This window comes from Zea mays, chromosome 1 (genome assembly GCF_902167145.1).
Source record: "Zea mays cultivar B73 chromosome 1, Zm-B73-REFERENCE-NAM-5.0, whole genome shotgun sequence".
Taxonomy (NCBI): domain Eukaryota; kingdom Viridiplantae; phylum Streptophyta; class Magnoliopsida; order Poales; family Poaceae; genus Zea; species Zea mays.
This window is the reverse complement of record NC_050096.1, coordinates 111,999,442-112,020,657: the sequence shown is the minus strand read 5'-3', so window position 1 is coordinate 112,020,657 and position 21,216 is coordinate 111,999,442. Positions and strand designations below refer to the sequence as shown.

Here is a 21,216-nt window from a genome sequence, read left to right as displayed (position 1 = left end):
AGCGTGTTGGTGAAGACTCAGTCCGCGACGGCTGAGGACGCAAGTGGGGAGAGTCGCCTTTAAAAAGGGGGCGACCCCCTTGGATGGCAGCCATGCCTTCGCACTCCCCTCATGCATTGCGCCCTTCCATCTTCCGAGCCCCCGGATGGGGAGCGCCCTTGTTGCTTTCGTCTTGCTATCGTTGGAGGAGCGCAACTTCGCGAAAGTTGGTACCTTTCAGCCATCGCTCGGCTTCAAGGATTTTCATCAGGTAGCCCGGCTGCATCCCCTTGCCGATGGTCACCCAAGACGGTGACCACCAGTTTGATGGTGGGGAGAAGCAAGCCGGTCTCTGCCCCGCCCTCAGCTTCAAGGATCTTCATCATCCTTGCTGGGGCGGAGGGCGAGCTGAGCCGGAGCTCTACCTCCCGTACGGGCCGGCGGGCCACCACCTCCTTCAGCATTCAGGGGAGAGGGCGCTCACCGGCCTAGCGGGGGGGCGGACTTCGACAACACGAGGCCGATCGGCCGCAAGCGTCGTCAGCTCCAACGTGCCCGGTTCGCTAGCTCAGTTGGCTCTAGCGTAGCTTCCGGTGCCACCTCCCACCGCTGGGAGGTGTGCGGCTATCTGCCCATCGTACGGGCGGTTGTTGCGCCGCACGCACCGGGGGACCGCCCAAGACGTCGCGCGCTGCTAGGGCGGCGTTCGTGTTCTTGGGCTGTCCTGCCCTTGCTCCAGTACAACGCCTCTGCGCGGAGGTCTGTGCTCGCCCGTCCGGGAGGACCCGAGTGGGGATCTGCCGGTGGGCAGATGGCTGCCGTCGTCGGTGCTGAGGTGGTGGCGGCTGAAGAAGTCCTCGTCGCCGACGAGATCGCCGCCACCATCTGCGCTCTAGGCCTCCGGCTCTTTGGCTTTGATAGCTTGTCCTCGCCCCTCGAGTGGGGACGTGGGCGAGGGCCTTATCGCAGCAGTGTCTGCCCTGAGGTCATCGCTGCTGTTGTTTGGCCATCCGGAGCGGAGGTCGTTGTCGCTGCTGCCGGAGTGGGCGGCGGCGAGCCACGTGGGATTTTGTCGTCCCACAGGCCCTCCAATGTGGGGGGTTGTTCGTACCTGCGGGGGTGGAACCGGAGTTCCGTCTGTAATGGCACCTTGAGTGCCGGTGTCTGTTCATTGCGGCTGTCGGGGCCTGAACATCTGTGTATTTGGGCGTAAAGCCATGTTTTTTCCTTATTTCGAGCACTAGGACTCGCCTGTCGACTAGCTGAATCGCTTAACCAAGTGTGAGTTGCCCTGTGCGGAAGGTGACGAGTGAGGTATCCGTATCCCGGAGGCATAGGAGTCCCTCGGCTCGGTCGGCCTTGCCGCCCGAGGCTTCTCTTGCCCAGTTAAAGAAACCCTTGGCCGCTCTGCGATGAGCCGGAGCCGGAGTGAGTCCCCTAGAGGGGGGGTGAATAGGGCGAAACTGAAATTTTACAAAGTTAATCACAACTACAAGCCGGGTTAGTGTTCGAAATATAATCGAGTCCGTGAGAGAAGGTGAAAAACAAATCGTAAGCAAATAAGAAGTGTGACACGCGGATTTGTTTTACCGAGGTTCAGTTCTCACAAACTACTCCCCGTTGAGGAGGCCACAAAGGCCGGGTCTTTTTCAACCCCTTCCCTCTCTCAAACGGTCCCTCGGACCGAGTGAGCTTTCTCTTCTCAAATCAACCGGGAACAAAACTTCCCTGCAAGGACCACCACACAATTGGTGTCTCTTGCCTCGGTTACAAGTGAGTATTGATCTCAAGAAAGAATGAGAAAGAAGAAAGCGATCCAAGCGCAAGAGCTCAAAAGAACACAACAAATCACTCTCACTTAACACTAAAGCTTTTGTGGAATTAGGAGAGGATTTAATCACTTGGGTGTGTCTTGTATCGAATGCCTAGCTCTTGTAAGTGGTTGGAAGGTTGAAAACTTGGATCACTTGAATGTGGAGTGGTTGAGGGTATTTATAACCCCAACCACCAAACTAGCCGTTTGGTGGAGTCTGTCTGTCGCATGGTGCACCGGACAGTCCGATGCACACCGGACAGTGTCCGGTGCGCCACCCACGTCACCAGGCCGTTGGGTTCCGATCGTTGGAGCTCTGACTGCTGGGCCCGCCTGGATGTCCGGTGGCACACCGGAGATGTACTATAGAGTGTCCGGTGCGCCACTTCGCGCGTGCCTGACTTCTACGCGCTCTAGCGCGCATTTAATGCTTCTGCAGGTGACCGTTGGCGCGAAGTAGTCGTTGCTCCGCTGGCTCACCGGACAGTCCGGTGTACACCGGACACGTCCGGTGAATTATAGCGGAGCAAATTCCCGAAGCTGGCGAGTTCCAGAGTTGCTCTCCCCTGGGGCACCGGACAGTCCGGTGAATTATAGCGGAGCGCCTCTGGATTTTCCCGAAGGTGAAGAGTTCAGCGTGAAGTCCCCTGGTGCACCGGACACTGTCCGGTGGCACACCGGACAGTCCGGTGCGCCAGACCAGGGCACACTTCGGTTATCCCTTGCTCTCTTTGTTGAACCCAATTCTTGGTCTTTTTATTGGCTAAGTGTGAACCTTTGGCACCTGTATAACTTATACACTCACTACTAGAGATATGCTTATGTAAGACACATATTTTAAGACGGATATCAATGCATTTTATAGAAGCGTCTTTTATCATATGGTGATGGGTAAGGTAAGACGGTTTGTTAAAGGTCCGTCTTTAATAAAGAAGTGTTTTGAGACAGTTACATCGTAATTAATGTCTTATATTGATTTAAGACAGATTGTTATTGAAAACCGCCTTAAATAAATATACCTTTTGAGTCATTAAGATTGCAAGAATTGTCTTATATTTTGGTTAGTATATTAGACACTTCTGTATATGAAACCATCTCAAATAAAGATAGTATTAGAGTCGTGTAGCCTATAAGGACTGTCTTAAATGTTAGTAAGTATACTAGACACTTCTAAATATAAAACCTTCTTTATATGATATTTCTAATAAGAAATATTATGAAAAAACGTAGTAAATAGTGAATTCAGCTTATTTTGATGATATATATGATATAAAATGTAAAACTTATTTCCGCAACTTGATATAGATGGTAAAATAGACCCACATGCGACCCGATCATTAATGTGTCACACAAGAGACATAAGTCATCATTTTCCTTTAATTCCTATCATTTATGTACCAAGGGGTTTAGAAAGATATATCCATCCTATAATGAATATATCAGTACTTTTACTTTTACATTGTCAAACTCCAAAAACCCGACCACTTTAGAGTTTCAGACTAAACAAGGAAACCCATCTAAATGATTTCTTTTAATCTTTTCGTATTAAAACCCACTGGGTTTGTAGCTTTCATTGCGTTGCTCAAGCATGCAGACATGTGGATGTGCTCTGACTTCAGACCCGAAAATTTTTATCAAAACTATGGGCGACTTCAGACTAAAAAAATTATCAAACTAAGGGGATGTTTCGTTCCACCCAAATAAAGTTTAGTAACTACCATAGCAAATATTTGAATGATAATTAAAGGTATTAAATGTAGCCTAATTATAAAACTAATTTGACAAATTTTTTATATCTTTATACTATATTAAAGCACTAGTTTCAACTATTATCCTGTGTCATCTTTTTTAAATGTCATTCTACTTTCTTTTAATTAATCCATCCTACCTACCCTGACGCTAAACGTAATGAGTCGCCGAGAGTAGCTCAAAATTGGGTTGGTTTCTCCTACACTTCCACGTTCGCCGCGAGACGACTTCCCTCCCATTCGTCTTCCACAAACCCCATAACCCTAGCACCGCCGCCGCCATGTCCTCGTCTCCGTAGAACCGCCGTCCCCTGGGCGCGCTGGCGTTGGGGCTGGAGTCCTTGGAGAACAAGATCAGCATCGGCTGGTCTCCCTCCCAGGCGGCATCCTGTCCAACCCGTGCCACACTTACGCGACCCCACTGGGACATGGCTTCTTTCCCCGGGAGACCTCGCAGCACCATCTTGCGCACCTCCTCCGTCTCCTCCGCGCCGCGCTCGCTGAGTCCGATGTGCCCCCGCTAACCTCACATGTGTCTGCTACACTAAAGGCCCCAGCATGGGCGAGGGCGACCCTCTCCAGGTCGTCACAGCTGCCCGCGCGCTCTCCTGGCTATGGAGAAAACCGCTCATGGCGGTCAACCACTGCGTTGCGCACATCAAGATGGGCCGTGGACCCCGTAGTACTCTACGTCTCTAGTGGAAACATGTAGGTTATCGCCTACAGCGAGGGAAGGTACATGATCTTCAGGGTTTTGATTGATATTGCTATTGGGAACTGCCTTGACCGAGTCGCCTAGTCCCAGCTATAACATCGAGCAGGTAAATTGTTCCATCAAATGCCAATTTTGTTATCCAATTATCGTGGCTTAATATTGTTTATTTAATTCTAGTGATATGCACATAGATGCTAGTTTGTGTGAGTGTTTTTTCTAGCACGAATCCTTGTGACCATGACAATTGATCACATACATGTAAAATGCACTGGGTGGCAAATTATTTATCAGAGAAACGGTAAATGTTATTGGTGCACCATGAGTATTTTAGCATGAGTTGTCAAACTGTATATTCTCATCAACTTGTCACTGTTATGCAGGCTCAAAATGTTCTTGGAAACAAGTGGACTAAAATTGCAAAGGTTGTCTCAGGAAGTTGTGTTTTTCTATCATAAAACTCTTGGTATAAAGTTCTCACGTTAAAACTTTTGGTGCTTTATTAACAGGTAACTTCTAATTCCTAACATTTTTAGCAATTGCAAGACCATTTAGTAATATATATAGGAAGCCTGGTCGGTTTCCCCTACTTAGGATTTGGAAAACTCTTCAGTTATGAGAAGGTCTGGTTCAGTCTCTAATGACATAATATTGAGGCACTACATTTGAATTATCGATTGATATCAGAGAAAATACTTGTTCTATCAATAGAGAAGGGCAACTTTTTTGAGACCAGAGAGGGCCAATTTTGGCTTCATATGTGAACAAAGTGTTGTGTTTTCTGCTCAAAAGGTTTGTTTTACCTTTGTAAGTTGTAAGTTTTATATTATTCAAACAGCAGTTACATATACCTTGGTAGGCTGCATGCTTCCTTTGTGGTAAGATTGCTATGGAGTTGATCGAGTGATCTTTCCTGTCATATTAGATGCTTTTCTTCTTGTTCCTTTGTAACATTATCTTGAAAGTTTCTAGGAGGCAACTGAGGCATGCACTATTCCTTAAATTTGTTAACCATAACGGGTCCTTCAAATTTAGATGTGACCTTAATGCTTTGATATTTGATTGGTAAGGGTCTACAGGATCTTATGACCATATTACGTCACAACGCAATCGGATACTTACCCTGATACTTTGTATTTCTGTTTGGAGGTAGCATTGATATTGTCAATTGTAGTTGTGTCATCTGTGCCCCCTTATTCTTAAGACTCACTATATTTGTGCACCAATACTCTTTCTTAGGCTGAATTTGTTTCACAATATTTGAATTTGTCAATTTAGACATATTAGTGTTGATAATGTTGATTCCATTCAGCTCTGTTTTTTTTCTGCCCACCGAATCATTCGTTCCTCGCGCGTGTGCGATTCTGACGATGTGTCATGGTGGTGCCTGCGATTTCAGGCGTCGGAGAAGAAGCAGTCGAACCCAATGCGGGAGATGAAGGTCCAGAAGCTCGTGCTCAACATCTCCGTCGGTGAGAGCGGTGATCGCCTCACCCGCGCCGCCAAGGTATATATGCCCATTCCCCAGAATACTTCTCTGTAGGTTCTACCTGTTGTTTCTTTCAGTTCGTTCCGCGCTCGTGTGACCTAGAGCAAATGTGTTTGAGTCGCATCTAGTTGTGCTCCACTAGTCCACTTCCATTTTTGATGAGAATTAGTTCTGCACTGCAGCCTAATCTCAGCTCCTCAAGCCATCCAATCTCCTGTGTTGTTGACACCACTTAAATTGTGCCATGCATCCAAATGCTAAGTAGTAATATGATTGTTTTCAACATCAGCTGTGGTTAGTTATTGTTCCCATAATTTCAATTAGAGACTGATCAATGGTCCCAATTTTGCTTTAATTTCTTAGGGCTAAAATGAGGCTTTTCTTTGTCGCCTATTGATATTGTTCACACTGAACTGTTGCTCTAACCTATGTTTGTTGTTAATTAGGTACTGGAGCAGCTGACCAGCCAGTCACCGGTATTCTCCAAGGGTAATTTTCTTATACCTGACGTTATCAATGTGTAGTGTGGTCCTGGATTTATGATGGTCGTAGCAACCATGTTGTGACATTGCAGCAAGGTACACTGTGAGGTCGTTTGGGATCCGGCGCAATGAGAAGATCGCATGCTATGTGACGGTGCGGGGTGAGAAGGCAATGCAGCTGCTGGAGAGTGGCTTGAAGGTGAAGGAGAACGAGCTGCCGAGGAGGAACTTCAGTGACACTGGTTGCTTTGGATTTGGTATCCAAGAGCACATTGATCTTGGCATCAAGTAAGATGATCTCATGTCTTATCATAAATAATTTGAATGAGGCCTGTTTGTTTCTGTGAACGGGTGTTTTATGATGGGCATTGTTGCTTGCCTGTAAGCAGGGGAAAATATATGTAACTTTGTATTCATGTATCCTGTACCCACTATGGTCACTACGTACTGGGATAGCTTAAGGCTAAGTTCTTAACACAGTTTATAACCATGCATGTGATCGATCTATCAGAGATTGAATAGCTCGAATATGGTATTGCTTTGGATTTGGCAGCAGCCAGCAAGGTTGTTCAGGCTTGAGTAGGTCGATGAAGTGGTTTTGCAGATGTTTTAAGTCCCCATTTTCTGACCAAAACGGAACTGATGGTGGGGCCAGTCCGATCCCCTTATCAAAGCCAGTAGTCACATAGCAGCAGTAGACCATTCAAGTGCTCAGGTGTCTTTCTCTTTGTGGCTTACAGGCTATCATCAGCACAGCACCTTACTCATCTCCTATCTTTTGTTTTAAACTATATTATGTAAACAGTGCAAGCGATGAGTGAAGGGTGACTAATAGGCTTCTTTAATCAGCACTGCAGTACCTTTTGTTGAATTAACCTATACTCACTTCACTTTATTTATATAATACAGTCCATTTAGCAAATTTTGTTTGATGTGCAGTGACACGACCTTGACAGTCAAGATGCTCTTTCAGGTTATTTTTTCCTGAAACCACTTCTTTTGCCATCTCCTAATGTTATGGTCCCAGTTACATCTCCATTCATTGCAGGAGATGGTCCCAGTTACTTTACATGGTTCTGTTGGACACAACGAAGCCATCCAGATATGCTATTAAAAATCCTGCTAGTCATTATGGCTTTAAACTGTACCATGTCTGTTCTATTTTCAGCTAGGCAGAGCATGTTCTATTTACAGCAGGCCAGCAGACACCAGGCAGTAAGGTAATGTATGAGTCAATTATCAGGTGACAAAATGGTTATGTTTAATCATGCATGTTTTCTTCCTGGCTCTCTATGTTTCTTTGAGGCATTCAACTACTTGTAGTATCAGTGCATCACTGATATGTATATATGTGTTGATGTTCGTCATCCAAGATCAAATACATCCTGCTAGGTCATTACTTGCTAATGTGCATCTGATTTTGCTGTTGCCAGGATGGAAATGTTTTTTGGCAGCTTTCTCAATGAATCAGTATCACCGTAGAACCTTTTTGGACACCCAGATGTCGAGAGATGCCCATTCCTGAGGAATATCAATGGAGCTACAACCTTTTCCCTCTCTTCTGCTTTGCCAGTAGCTGCTCAAGGAGGCAAGGGTCCAATTTTTGAGGAAGGGTCAGGCTTTGAGTCAGCATTCAAGCTTTTCCATGGCCGAGATGGAATAGTTCCCACTTTCAGAAAGATCATATGTATCTGATGAAAACCACAATGAGAGCATTGACGTCAAGTTATATACTTAGTTAGGCTCAATTTATAGTACACTTATGTAGAGTACACTTATTTATATTGAACCGTCGGAGTTCCTACATATGTATCAAGTTATATACTTAGTTAGTTAGGCTCAATGTTAGCACAAACAGTTGATGAGCAACTTTAAATTTAGAGTACACTTATGTATGAGTTATTTGACAATGCTTATTTATGAGATATTGAATGTTATTTATCTATATTATATTAATTATAGTGTTATTAAATATATGTGTATGTATTTTTCTCTTTTAAATTATTATAATATGGTAATTTAAGAATATACTGCCAAGTAAGTCGTTTCAAATCTTAATAAGACATTTCTCAAAACGTCTAATATCAGTCTCCTAAATAAGACGGTTTTTAAAACGTCCAATATCAGTCTCGTAAAATAAGATGGTTTTTCTGTTGCGAGTGTCTATTATTATAGGCTATTCTAGTCAGTTTGAAAAATACTTTGTGACTTATAATGTTCGTATTTTTGACAGTTCTTTCGAAGAAGTGTCTTAAACAAAACCTAATGTAAGACGGTTTATTGGACAAAATGACGTAACAAATTCCTTTTTTAGACGGTTATAAATTTAAAAATGTCTTATTTAATATCTTTTAAGACGGTTTATAACCATCTTAAAAACGGAACATCTTTTGCGACTCCATCAAATTTGGACACATCATAAGCGTCTTAATAACTAAAAATTAACCGTCTCATATAACACGATTTGTAGTAGTGACTAGAGCAAAACTAGTTAGTCCAATTATTTGTGTTGGGCAATTCAACCACCAAAATCAATTAGGAAAATAGGTGTAAGCCTAATTCCCTTTCAATCTCCCCCTTTTTGGTGATTGATGCCAACACAAACCAAAGCAAATATGGGAGTGCATAATTGAACTAGTTTGCATAATGTAAGTGCAAAGGTTGCTTGGAATTGAGCCAATACAAATACTTATAATATATGCATGGATTGCTTCTTTATTTTTAACATTTTGGACCACGCTTGCACCACATTTTTGCAAATTCTTTTGTAAATCCCTTTCAAAGTCCTTTTGCAAATAGTCAAAGGTAAAATGAATAGAATTTTGCAAAGCATTTTCAAGATTTGAAATTTTCTCCCCCTGTTTCAAATGCTTTTCCTCTGACTAAACAAAACTCCCCCTCAATAAAATTCTCCTCTTAGTTTTCAAGAGGGTTTTGAGATATAAATTTTGAAATACTACTTTCTTCCCTTTTGAACACAATAAGGTACCAATTTGAAATTTTCCATTTGAAAAACCTTAGTTTTAAAATTAGGGTGGTGGTGCGGTCCTTTTGCTTTGGGCTAATACTTTCTCCCCCTTTGGCATGAATCGCCAAAAACGGAGTCATTAGAGCCCTTATTATTACTTTCTCCCCCTTTGGTCATAAATAAATGAGTGAAGATTATACCAAAGACGGAGTCCTTTTGCTTTGGACTCATGCTCTCTCCCCTAAAGATGGAGAGTGGCTTGGAGCGACGGCGAAGGATGAGTTACGGAGTGGAAGCCTTTGTCTTTGCCGAAGACTCCAATTCCTCTTTCAATATACCTATGACTTGGTTTGAAATAGACTTGAAAAGACATTAGTCATAGCATATGGAAGAGACATGATCAAAGGTATATGAATGAGCTATGTGTGCAAATCAACAAAAGAAGTTCCTAGAATCAAGAATATTTAGCTCATGCCTAAGTTTTTTAAAAGTTTGTTCATCCAATGGCTTGGTAAAGATATCGGCTAATTGATCTTTAGTGTTAATATATGAAATCTCGATATCTCCCTTTTGTTGGTGATCCCTTAAGAAGTGATACCGAATGGCTATGTGTTTAGTGCGGCTATGCTCAGCGGGATTATCCGCCATGCGGATTGCACTCTCATTATCACATAGAAGAGGAACTTTGGTTAATTTGTAACTGTAGTCCCTAAGGGTTTGCCTCATCCAAAGTAGTTGCGCGCAACAATTTCCTGCGGCAATGTACTCGGCCTCGGCAGTAGAAAGAGCTACGGAATTTTGCTTCTTTGAAGCCCAAGACACCAAGGATCTTCCCAAGAACTGGCAAGTCCCCGATGTGCTCTTTCTATTGATTTTACACCCCGCCCAATCGGCATCCGAATAACCAATCAAATCAAATGTGGATCCCTTAGGATACCAAAGCCCAAACTTAGGAGTATAAACTAAATATCTCAAGATTCGTTTTACGGCCGTAAGGTGAGCTTCCTTAGGGTCGGCTTGGAATCTTGCACACATGCATACGGAAAGCATAATATCCGGTCGAGATGCACATAAGTAGAGTAAAGATCATATCATCGACCGGTATACCTTTTGATCGACGGACTTACCTTCCGTGTCGAGGTCGAGATGCCCATTGGTTCCCATGGGTGTCTTGATGGGTTTGGCATCCTTCATCCCAAACTTGCTTAGAATATCTTGAGTATACTTTGTTTGGCTTAGGAAGGTGCCTTCTTGGAGTTGCTTTACTTGAAATCCTAAGAAATACTTCAACTCCCCCATCATAGACATCTCGAATTTTTGTGTCATGATCCTTGAAAGGGAATTAGGCTTACACCTAGTCCCTAATTAATTTTGGTGGTTGAATTGCCCAACACAAATAATTGGACTAACTAGTTTGCCCAAGTGTATAGATTATACAGGTGTAAAAGGTTCACACTCAGCCAATAAAAAGACCAAGTTTTGGATTCAACAAAGGAGCAAAGGGGCAACCGAAGGCACCCCTGGTCTGGCGCACCGGACTGTCCGGTGTGCCACCGGACATGTCCGGTGCACCAGGGGGACGCAGACTCAAACTCACCACCTTCGGGAATTTCCAACGGCTAGTCCACTATAATTCACCGGACTGTCCGGTGTACACCGGACAGTGTCCGGTGCGCCAAGGGAGGTCGGCCTCAGGAACTCGCCAGCTTCGGGAAACTCCAACGGCTAGTCCACTATAATTCACCGGACTGTCCGGTGTGCACCGGACTGTCCGGTGCGTCTCCAGAGCAACGGCTATGTCCGCGCCAACGGCTCTCTGCGGTGCAATAAATGCGCGCGCAGCGCGCGCAGATGTCAGGCACGCCCATGCTGGCACACCGGACATCAAACAGTACCTGTCCGGTGTGCACCGGACACCCGGGCGGGCCCACAAGTCAGAAGCTCCAACGGTCAGAATCCAACGGCAGTGATGACGTGGCAGGGGGCACCGGACTGTCCGGTGCGCCATCGAACAGACAGCCTCCCAACGACCACTTTTGGTGGTTGGGGCTATAAATACCCCAACCACCCCATCATTCATGGCATCCAAGTTTTCGACTTCCCAACTACTACAAGAGCTCTAGCATTCAATTCTAGACACACCAAAGAGATCAAATCCTCTCCAATTCCACACAAAGCCCTAGCGACTAGTGAGAGTGATTTGCCGTGTTCATTTGAGCTCTTGCGCTTGGATTGCTTCTTTTCTTTCTCACTTGTTCTTGTGATCTAAACTCCATTGTAATCAAGGCAAGAGGCACCAATTGTGTGGTGGCCCTTGCGGGGAAGTTTTGTTCCCGGCTTTGATTTGAGAAGAGAAGCTCACTCGGTCCGGGGGACCGTTTGAGAGAGGGAAGGGTTGAAAGAGACCCGGCCTTTGTGGCCTCCTCAACGGGGAGTAGGTTTAAAAGAACCGAACCTCGGTAAAACAAATCCGCGTGTCACACACTTCATTATTCGCTTGCGATTTGTTTTGCGCCCTCTCTCGCGGACTCGTTTATATTTCTAACGCTAACCCAGCTTGTAATTGTGTTTATATTTGTAAATTTCAGTTTCGCCCTATTCACCCCCCCTCTAGGCGACTAGCAATTGGTATCAGAACCCGGTGCTTCATTAGAGCCTAACCGCTCGAAGTGATGTCGGGAGATCAAGCCAAGAAGGAGATGGAGACCGGCGAAAAGCCCACTACAAGTCACGGGAGCACTTCATCGGAAGAGTCCCGCACCAAGAGGAAGGAGAAGAAGAAGGACTCCTCCAAACGGAAGGAGAAAAAGTCTTCCTCTTCTCACCACAAAGAGAAGAAGGAAAAATCTTCTTCCCACAAGCCGCATCGGAAAGGCGACAAGCACAAAAGGATGAGGAAAGTGGTCTACTACGAGACCGACACTTCATCAACATCGACCTCCGACTCCGATGCGCCCTCCGTCACTTCTAAGCGCCAAGAGCGCAAGAAGTATAGTAAGATCCCCCTACACTACCCTCGCATTTCCAAACATACACCTTTACTTTCCGTCCCATTAGGCAAACCACCAACTTTTGATGGTGAAGATTACGCTAGGTGGAGCGATTTAATGCGATTTCATCTAACCTCGCTCCACAAAAGCATATGGGATGTTGTTGAGTTTGGTGCACAGGTACCGTCAGTAGGGGATGAGGACTATGATGAGGATGAGGTGGCCCAAATCGAGCACTTCAACTCTCAAGCAACAACAATACTCCTCGCCTCTCTAAGTAGAGAGGAGTATAACAAAGTACAAGGGTTGAAGAGCGCCAAGGAGATTTGGGATGTGCTCAAAACCGCGCACGAGGGAGACGAGCTCACCAAGATCACCAAGCGGGAAACGATCGAGGGGGAGCTCGGTCGGTTCCAGCTTCGCAAAGGGGAGGAGCCACAACACATGTACAACCGGCTCAAGACCTTGGTGAATCAAGTGCGCAACCTCGGGAGCGTAAAGTGGGATGACCACGAGATGGTTAAGGTCATTCTAAGATCTCTTATTTTCCTTAACCCTACTCAAGTTCAATTAATCCGTGGTAATCCTAGATATACTAAAATGACCCCCGAGGAAGTTATCGGGAATTTTGTGAGTTTTGAGTGCATGATCGAAGGCTCGAGGAAGATCAACGAGCTTGATGATGCCACCACATCCGAAGTTCAACCCATTGCATTCAAGGCAACGGAGGAGAAGAAGGAGGAGTCTACACCAAGTCGACAACCAATAGACGCCTCCAAGCTCGACAATGAGGAAATGGCGCTCGTCATCAAGAGCTTCCGCCAAATCCTCAAGCAAAGGAAGGGGAAGGATTACAAGTCCCGCTCCAAGAAGGTTTGCTACAAGTGTGGTAAGCCCGGTCATTTTATTGCTAAATGTCCTATATCTAGTGACAGTGACCGAGGTGACGACAAGAAGGGGAGGCGAAAGGAGAAGAAGAGGTACTACAAGAAGAAGGGCGGTGATGCCCATGTTTGTCGGGAGTGGGACTCCGACGAAAGCTCAAGCGACTCCTCCGACGACGAGGACGCCGCCAACATCGCCGTCACCAAGGGACTTCTCTTCCCCAACGTCGGCCACAAGTGCCTCATGGCAAAGGACGGCAAAAAGTAGAAGGTTAAATCCAACTCCTCCACTAAATATGAGTCTTCTAGTGACGATAATACTAGTGGCGAGGAAGATAATTTGCGTACTCTTTTTGCCAACCTTAACATGGAACAAAAAGAGAAATTAAATGAACTAATTAGTGCCATCCATGAGAAGGATGATCTCTTGGACTCCCAAGAGGACTTCCTAATCAAGGAAAATAAAAAACATGTTAAGGTTAAAAATGCTTACGCTCTACAAGTTGAAAAATGTGAAAAATTGTCTAGTGAGCTAAGCACTTGCCGTGAGATGATTGACAACCTTAGAAATGAAAATGCTAGTTTAAATGCTAAGGTTGATTCTCATGTTTGTAATGTTTCAATTCCCAATCCTAGAGATAATAATGATGATTTGCTTGCTAGGATTGAAGAATTAAACATTTCTCTTGCTAGCCTTAGATTAGAGAATGAAAAGTTGATTACTAAGGCTAAAGAACTAGATGTTTGCAATGTTACAATTTCCGACCTTAGAACTAAAAATGATATGTTGCATGCTAAGGTTGTAGAATTAAAATCTTGCAAACCCTCTACATCTATTGTTGAGCATGTATCTATTTGTACTAGATGTAGAAATGTTGATATTGATGCTATTCATGATCATATGGCTTTAATTAAACAACAAAATGATCACATAGCAAAACTAGATGCTAAAATTGCCGAGCATAACTTAGAAAATGAAAAATTTAAATTTGCTAGAAGTATGCTCTATAATGGGAGACGCCCTGGCATCAAGGATGGCATTGGCTTCCAAAGGGGAGACAATGTCAAACTTAATGCCCCTCCTAAGAACTTGTCTAACTTTGTTAAGGGCAAGGCTCCCATGCCTCAGGATAACGAGGGCTACATTTTGTACCCTGCCGGTTATCCTGAGAGCAAAATTAGGAAAATTCATTCTAGGAAGTCTCACTCTGGCCCTAATCATGCTTTTATGTATAAGGGTGAGACATCTAGCTCTAGGCAACCAACCCGTGCCAAGTTGCCTAGAAAGAAAACTCCTATTGCATCAAATGATCATGCTATTTCATTCAAAACTCTTGATGCTTCTTATGTGCTTACAAGCAAATCCGGCAAGGTAGTTGCCAAATTTGTTGGGGGCAAACACAAGGGATCAAGGACTTGTGTTTGGGTACCAAAAGTTCTTGTGTCTAATGCCAAAGGACCCAAAACCGTTTGGGTACCTAAAGTCAAGAACTAAATTTGTTTTGTAGGTTTATGCATCCGGGGGCTCAAGTTGGATACTCGACAGCGGGTGCACAAACCACATGACAGGGGAGAAAAGGATGTTCTCCTCATATGAGAAAAACCAAGATCCCCAACGAGCTATCACATTCGGGGATGGAAATCAAGGTTTGGTCAAAGGATTGGGTAAAATTGCTATATCACCTGACCATACCATTTCCAATGTTTTCTTGTAGATTCTTTAGATTACAATTTGCTTTCCGTATCCCAATTATGTCAAATGGGCTACAACTGTCTATTCACTGATGTAGGTGTCACTGTCTTTAGAAGAAGTGATGATTCAATAGCCTTTAAGGGAGTGTTAGAGGGTCAGCTATACTTGGTAGATTTTGATAGAGCTGAACTCGACACTTGCTTAATTGCTAAAACTAACATGGGTTGGCTCTGGCACCGCCGACTAGCCCATGTTGGGATGAAGAATCTTCACAAGCTTCTAAAGGGAGAACACATTTTAGGATTAACAAATGTTCATTTTGAGAAAGACAGGGTGTGTAGCGCATGCCAGGCGGGAAAGCAAGTTGGAACCCAACATCCACACAAGAACATCATGACGACCGACAGGCCGCTTGAGCTACTCCACATGGATCTATTCGGCCCGATTGCTTACATAAGCATCGGCGGGAGTAAGTATTGTCTTGTTATTGTGGATGATTATTCTCGCTTCACTTGGGTATTCTTTTTACAGGAAAAATCTCAAACCCAAGAGACCTTAAAGGGATTCTTGAGACGGGCTCAAAATGAGTTCGGCTTAAGGATCAAGAAAATAAGAAGCGACAACGGAACGGAGTTCAAGAACTCTCAAGTTGAAGGCTTTCTTGAGGAGGAGGGTATCAAGCATGAGTTCTCTTCTCCCTACACCCCTCAACAAAATGGTGTAGTGGAGAGGAAGAATCGAACTCTATTGGACATGGCAAGAACCATGCTTGATGAGTACAAGACACCGGACCGGTTTTGGGCCGAAGCGGTCAACACCTCCTGCTACGTCATCAACCGGTTATATCTTCACCGAATCCTCAAAAAGACATCATATGAACTCCTAACCGGTAAAAAGCCCAATATTTCATACTTTAGAGTTTTTGGTAGCAAATGCTTTATTCTTGTTAAAAGAGGTAGAAAATCTAAATTTGCTCCTAAAACTGTAGAAGGCTTTTTACTTGGTTATGACTCAAACACAAGGGCATATAGGATCTTTAACAAGTCCACTGGACTAGTTGAAGTCTCATGTGACGTTGTGTTTGATGAAACTAATGGCTCTCAAGTAGAGCAAGTTGATCTTGATGATATAGGTGAAGAACAGGCTCCATGCATAGCACTAAGGAACATGTCCATTGGGGATGTGTGTCCTAAGGAATCCAAAGAGTCTCCAAGTGCACAAGATCAACCATCCTCCTCCACGCAAGCATCTCCACCAACTCGAAATGAGGATGAAGCTCAAGTTGATGAAGGGCAAAATCAAGAAGATGAGCCGCCTCAAGATGATGGCAATGATCAAGGGGGAGATGCAATTGATCAAGAAAAGGAGGATGAGGAAGAACCAAGGCCGCCACACCCAAGAGTCCACCAAGCAATCCAACGAGATCACCCCGTTGACACCATCCTCGGCGACATTCATAAGGGGGTAACTACTAGATCTCGTATTGCACATTTTTGTGAACATTACTCGTTTGTTTCCTCTATTGAGCCACACAGGGTAGAGGAAGCACTACAAGATTCGGATTGGGTGGTGGCGATGCAAGAGGAGCTCAACAACTTCACTAGAAATGAGGTATGGCATTTAGTTCCGCGTCCTAACCAAAATGTTGTAGGAACCAAATGGGTCTTCCGCAACAAGCAAGATGAGCATGGTGTGGTGACAAGGAACAAAGCTCGACTTGTGGCCAAGGGATACTCCCAAGTCGAAGGTTTGGATTTCGGTGAAACCTATGCACCCGTAGCTAGGCTTGAGTCAATTCGCATATTATTAGCCTATGCTACTTACCATGGCTTTAAGCTTTATCAAATGGACGTGAAAAGTGCCTTCCTCAATGGACCAATCAAGGAAGAGGTCTATGTTGAGCAACCTCCCGGCTTTGAAGACAGTAAGTATCCTAACCATGTTTATAGGCTCTCTAAGGCGCTTTATGGGCTCAAGCAAGCCCCAAGAGCATGGTATGAATGCCTTAGAGATTTCCTTATTGCTAATGGCTTCAAGGTCGGAAAAGCCGATCCTACACTCTTTACTAAAACTCTTGAAAATGACTTGTTTGTATGCCAAATTTATGTTGATGATATTATATTTGGGTCTACTAACGAGTCTACATGTGAAGAGTTTAGTAGGATTATGACACAGAAATTCGAGATGTCTATGATGGGGGAGTTGAAGTATTTCTTAGGATTCCAAGTAAAGCAACTCCAAGAGGGCACCTTCATTAGCCAAACGAAGTACACGCAAGACATCCTAAGCAAGTTTGGAATGAAGGATGCCAAGCCCATCAAAACACCCATGGGAACCAATGGGCATCTCGACCTCGACACGGGAGGTAAGTCCGTGGATCAAAAGGTATACCGGTCGATGATTGGTTCATTGCTTTATTTATGTGCATCTCGACCGGACATTATGCTTTCCGTTTGCATGTGTGCAAGATTCCAATCCGACCCTAAGGAATCCCACCTTACGACCGTAAAACGAATCTTGAGATATTTGGCTTACACACCTAAGTTTGGGCTTTGGTACCCTCGGGGATCCACATTTGATTTAATTGGTTATTCGGATGCCGATTGGGCGGGGTGTAAGATTAACAGGAAGAGCACATCGGGGACTTGCCAGTTCTTGGGAAGATCCTTGGTGTCATGGGCTTCAAAGAAACAAAATTCGGTCGCTCTTTCTACCGCCGAAGCCGAGTACATTGCCGCAGGCCATTGTTGCGCGCAACTACTTTGGATGAGGCAAACCCTGCGGGACTACGGTTACAAATTAACCAAAGTCCCTTTGCTATGTGACAATGAGAGTGCAATTAAAATGGCCGACAATCCCGTCGAGCATAGCCGCACCAAGCACATAGCCATTCGGTATCATTTTCTTCGGGATCACCAACAAAAGGGAGATATCGAGATTTCTTACATTAATACTAAAGATCAATTAGCCGATATCTTTACCAAGCCACTTGATGAACAAACTTTTACCAAACTTAGGCATGAGCTCAATATTCTTGATTCCCGCAACTTCTTTTGTTAGATTGCACACATAGCTCACTTATATACTTTTGATCATATCTCTTTTATATGCTATGACTAATGTGTTTTCAAGTCTATTTCAAACCAAGTCATAGGTTTATTGAAAGGGAATTGGAGTCTTCGGCGAAGACAAAGGCTTCCACTCCGTAACTCATACTTCGCCATCACTCCAAGCAACTCTCTATTCTTTGGGGAGAAATGAGCATCAAAGAAAAAGACTTCATCTTTGGTATAATCTTAACTCATTTGTTTATGACCAAAGGGGAAGAAATTATTTCATGGGCTCTAATGATTCCGTTTTTGGCGATTCATGCCAAAGGGGGAGAAAGTATGAGCCCAAAGCAAAAGGACCGCACCACCACCAATTTCAAAAACTTAGTGTTTTCCAAGAAGTATTTATCAATTGGTATCCTATTGTGTTCAAAAGGGGGAGAAAGTAGTATTTCAAAAATGATATATCAAAACCCTCTTGATCACTAAGAGGAGGATCTCCTTTAGGGGGAGTTTTGTTTAGTCAAAAGAAAAGCATTTGAAACAGGGGGAGAAAATTTCAAATCTTGAAAATGCTTTGCAAACTCTTAATCATTTACCTCTGACTATTTGCAAAAGATCTTTGAAATGGATTTACAAAAGAATTTGCAAAAACAAAACATGTGGTGCAAAAGTGGTCCAAAATGTTAAAAATGAAAGAAACAATCCATGCATATCTTATAAGTATTTAATATTGGCTCAATTCCAAGCAACCTTTACACTTACGTTATGTAAACTAGTTCAATTATGCACTTCTATAATTGCTTTGATTTGTGTTGGCATCAATCACCAAAAAGGGGGAGATTGAAAGGGAATTATGCTTACACCTAGTCCCTAATTAATTTTGGTGGTTGAATTGCCCAACACAAATAATTGGACTAACTAGTTTGCCCAAGTGTATAGATTATACAGGTGTAAAAGGTTCACACTCAGCCAATAAAAAGACCAAGTTTTGGATTCAACAAAGGAGCAAAGGGGCAACCGAAGGCACCCCTGGTCTGGCGCACCGGACTGTCCGGTGTGCCACCGGACATGTCCGGTGCACCAGGGGGACGCAGACTCAAACTCACCACCTTCGGGAATTTCCAACGGCTAGTCCACTATAATTCACCGGACTGTCCGGTGTACACCGGACAGTGTCCGGTGCGCCAAGGGAGGTCGGCCTCAGGAACTCGCCAGCTTCGGGAAACTCCAACGGCTAGTCCACTATAATTCACCGGACTGTCCGGTGTGCACCGGACTGTCCGGTGCGTCTCCAGAGCAACGGCTATGTCCGCGCCAACGGCTCTCTGCGGTGCAATAAATGCGCGCGCAGCGCGCGCAGATGTCAGGCACGCCCATGCTGGCACACCTGACATCAAACAGTACCTGTCCGGTGTGCACCGGACACCCGGGCGGGCCCACAAGTCAGAAGCTCCAACGGTCAGAATCCAACGGCAGTGATGACGTGGCAGGGGGCACCGGACTGTCCGGTGTGCACCGGACTGTCCGGTGCGCCATCGAACAGACAGCCTCCCAACGGCCACTTTTGGTGGTTGGGGCTATAAATACCCCAACCACCCCTTCATTCATGGCATCCAAGTTTTCGACTTCCCAACTACTACAAGAGCTCTAGCATTCAATTCTAGACACACCAAAGAGATCAAATCCTCTCCAATTCCACACAAAGCCCTAGCGACTAGTGAGAGTGATTTGCCATGTTCATTTGAGCTCTTGCGCTTGGATTGCTTCTTTTCTTTCTCACTTGTTCTTGTGATCTAAACTCCATTGTAATCAAGGCAAGAGGCACCAATTGTGTGGTGGCCCTTGCGGGGAAGTTTTGTTCCCGGCTTTGATTTGAGAAGAGAAGCTCACTCGGTCCGGGGGACCGTTTGAGAGAGGGAAGGGTTGAAAGAGACCCGGCCTTTGTGGCCTCCTCAACGGGGAGTAGGTTTAAAAGAACCGAACCTCGGTAAAACAAATCCGCGTGTCACACACTTCATTATTCGCTTGCGATTTGTTTTGCGCCCTCTCTCGCGGACTCGTTTATATTTCTAACGCTAACCCGGCTTGTAGTTGTGTTTATATTTGTAAATTTCAGTTTCGCCCTATTCACCCCCCCTCTAGGCGACTATCAATCCTACTAAATTCTTCACATGTAGACTCGTTAGTAGACCCAAATATAATATCATCAACATAAATTTGGCATACAAACAAGTCATTTTCAAGAGTTTTAGTGAATAAAGTAGGATCAGCCTTTCCGACTTTGAATCCATTAGTGATAAGGAAATCTCTAAGGCATTCATACCATGCTCTTGGGGCTTGCTTGAGCCCATAAAGCGCCTTAGAAAGTTTATACACATGGTTAGGGTACTCACTATCTTCAAAGCCGGGAGGTTGCTCAACATAGACCTCTTCCTTGATTGGTCCATTGAGGAAGGCACTTTTCACGTCCATTTGGTAAAGCTTAAAGCCAATGGTAAGTAGCATAGGCTAATAATATACGAATTGACTCAAGCCTAGCTACGCGTGCATAGGTTTCACTGAAATCCAAACCTTCAACTTGGGAGTATCCTTTGGCCACAAGTTGGGCTTTGTTTCTTGTCACCACACCATGCTCATCTTGCTTGTTGCGAAACACCCATTTGGTTCCTACAACATTTTGATTAGGACGTGGAACTAAATGCCATACCTCATTCCTAGTGAAGTTGTTGAGCTCCTCTTGCATCGCCACCACCCAATCCGAATCTTGAAGTGCTTCCTCTACCCTGTGTGGCTCAATAGAGGAAACAAAAGAGTAATGCTCACAAAAATGTGCAACACGAGATCTAGTGGTTACCCCCTTATGGATGTCGCCGAGGATAGTGTCGATGGGGTGATCTCGTTGGATTGCTTGGTGAACTCTTGGGTGTGGTGGTCTTTGCTCTTCATCCTCCTTGTCTTGCTCATTTGCATCTCCCCCTTGATCATTGCCGTCATCTTGAGGTGGCTCATTTGCTTGATCTTCTCCTTCATCAACTTGAGCCTCATCCTCATTTTGAGTTGGTGGAGATGCTTGCGTGAAGGAGGATGGTTGATCTTGTGCATTAGGAGGCTCTTTAGATTCTTTAGGACACACATCCGCAATGGACATGTTCCTTAGCGCGATGCAGGGAGCCTCTTCATCACCTATCTCATCAAGATCAACTTGCTCTACTTGAGAGCCGTTAGTCTCATCAAACACAACGTCACAAGAAACTTCAACTTGTCCAGAGGACTTGTTAAAGACTCTATATGCCCTTGTGTTTGAATCATATCCTAGTAAAAAGCCTTCTACAGTCTTAGGAGCAAATTTAGATTTTCTACCTCTTTTAACAAGAATAAAGCATTTGCTACCAAAGACTCTAAAAT

The 21,216-nt window shown here is 44.5% G+C and overlaps 1 protein-coding gene across 1 annotated transcript; it reads left to right on the top strand.

Annotated features, from left to right (window-relative positions):
* The first annotated feature begins 4,098 nt into the window (after nt 1-4,098).
* On the top strand, nt 4,099-7,684 carry LOC103637766 (60S ribosomal protein L11). The gene is made up of 8 exons (XM_008660790.2): nt 4,099-4,176; nt 4,636-4,677; nt 5,565-5,759; nt 6,188-6,230; nt 6,316-6,511; nt 7,163-7,196; nt 7,392-7,443; nt 7,657-7,684. The coding sequence occupies exons 1-7, from the start codon at nt 4,099-4,101 to the stop codon at nt 7,440-7,442; spliced, it is 639 nt and encodes a 212-aa protein (XP_008659012.2). The 3' UTR covers nt 7,443; nt 7,657-7,684.
* The last annotated feature ends 13,532 nt before the right edge of the window (nt 7,685-21,216 follow it).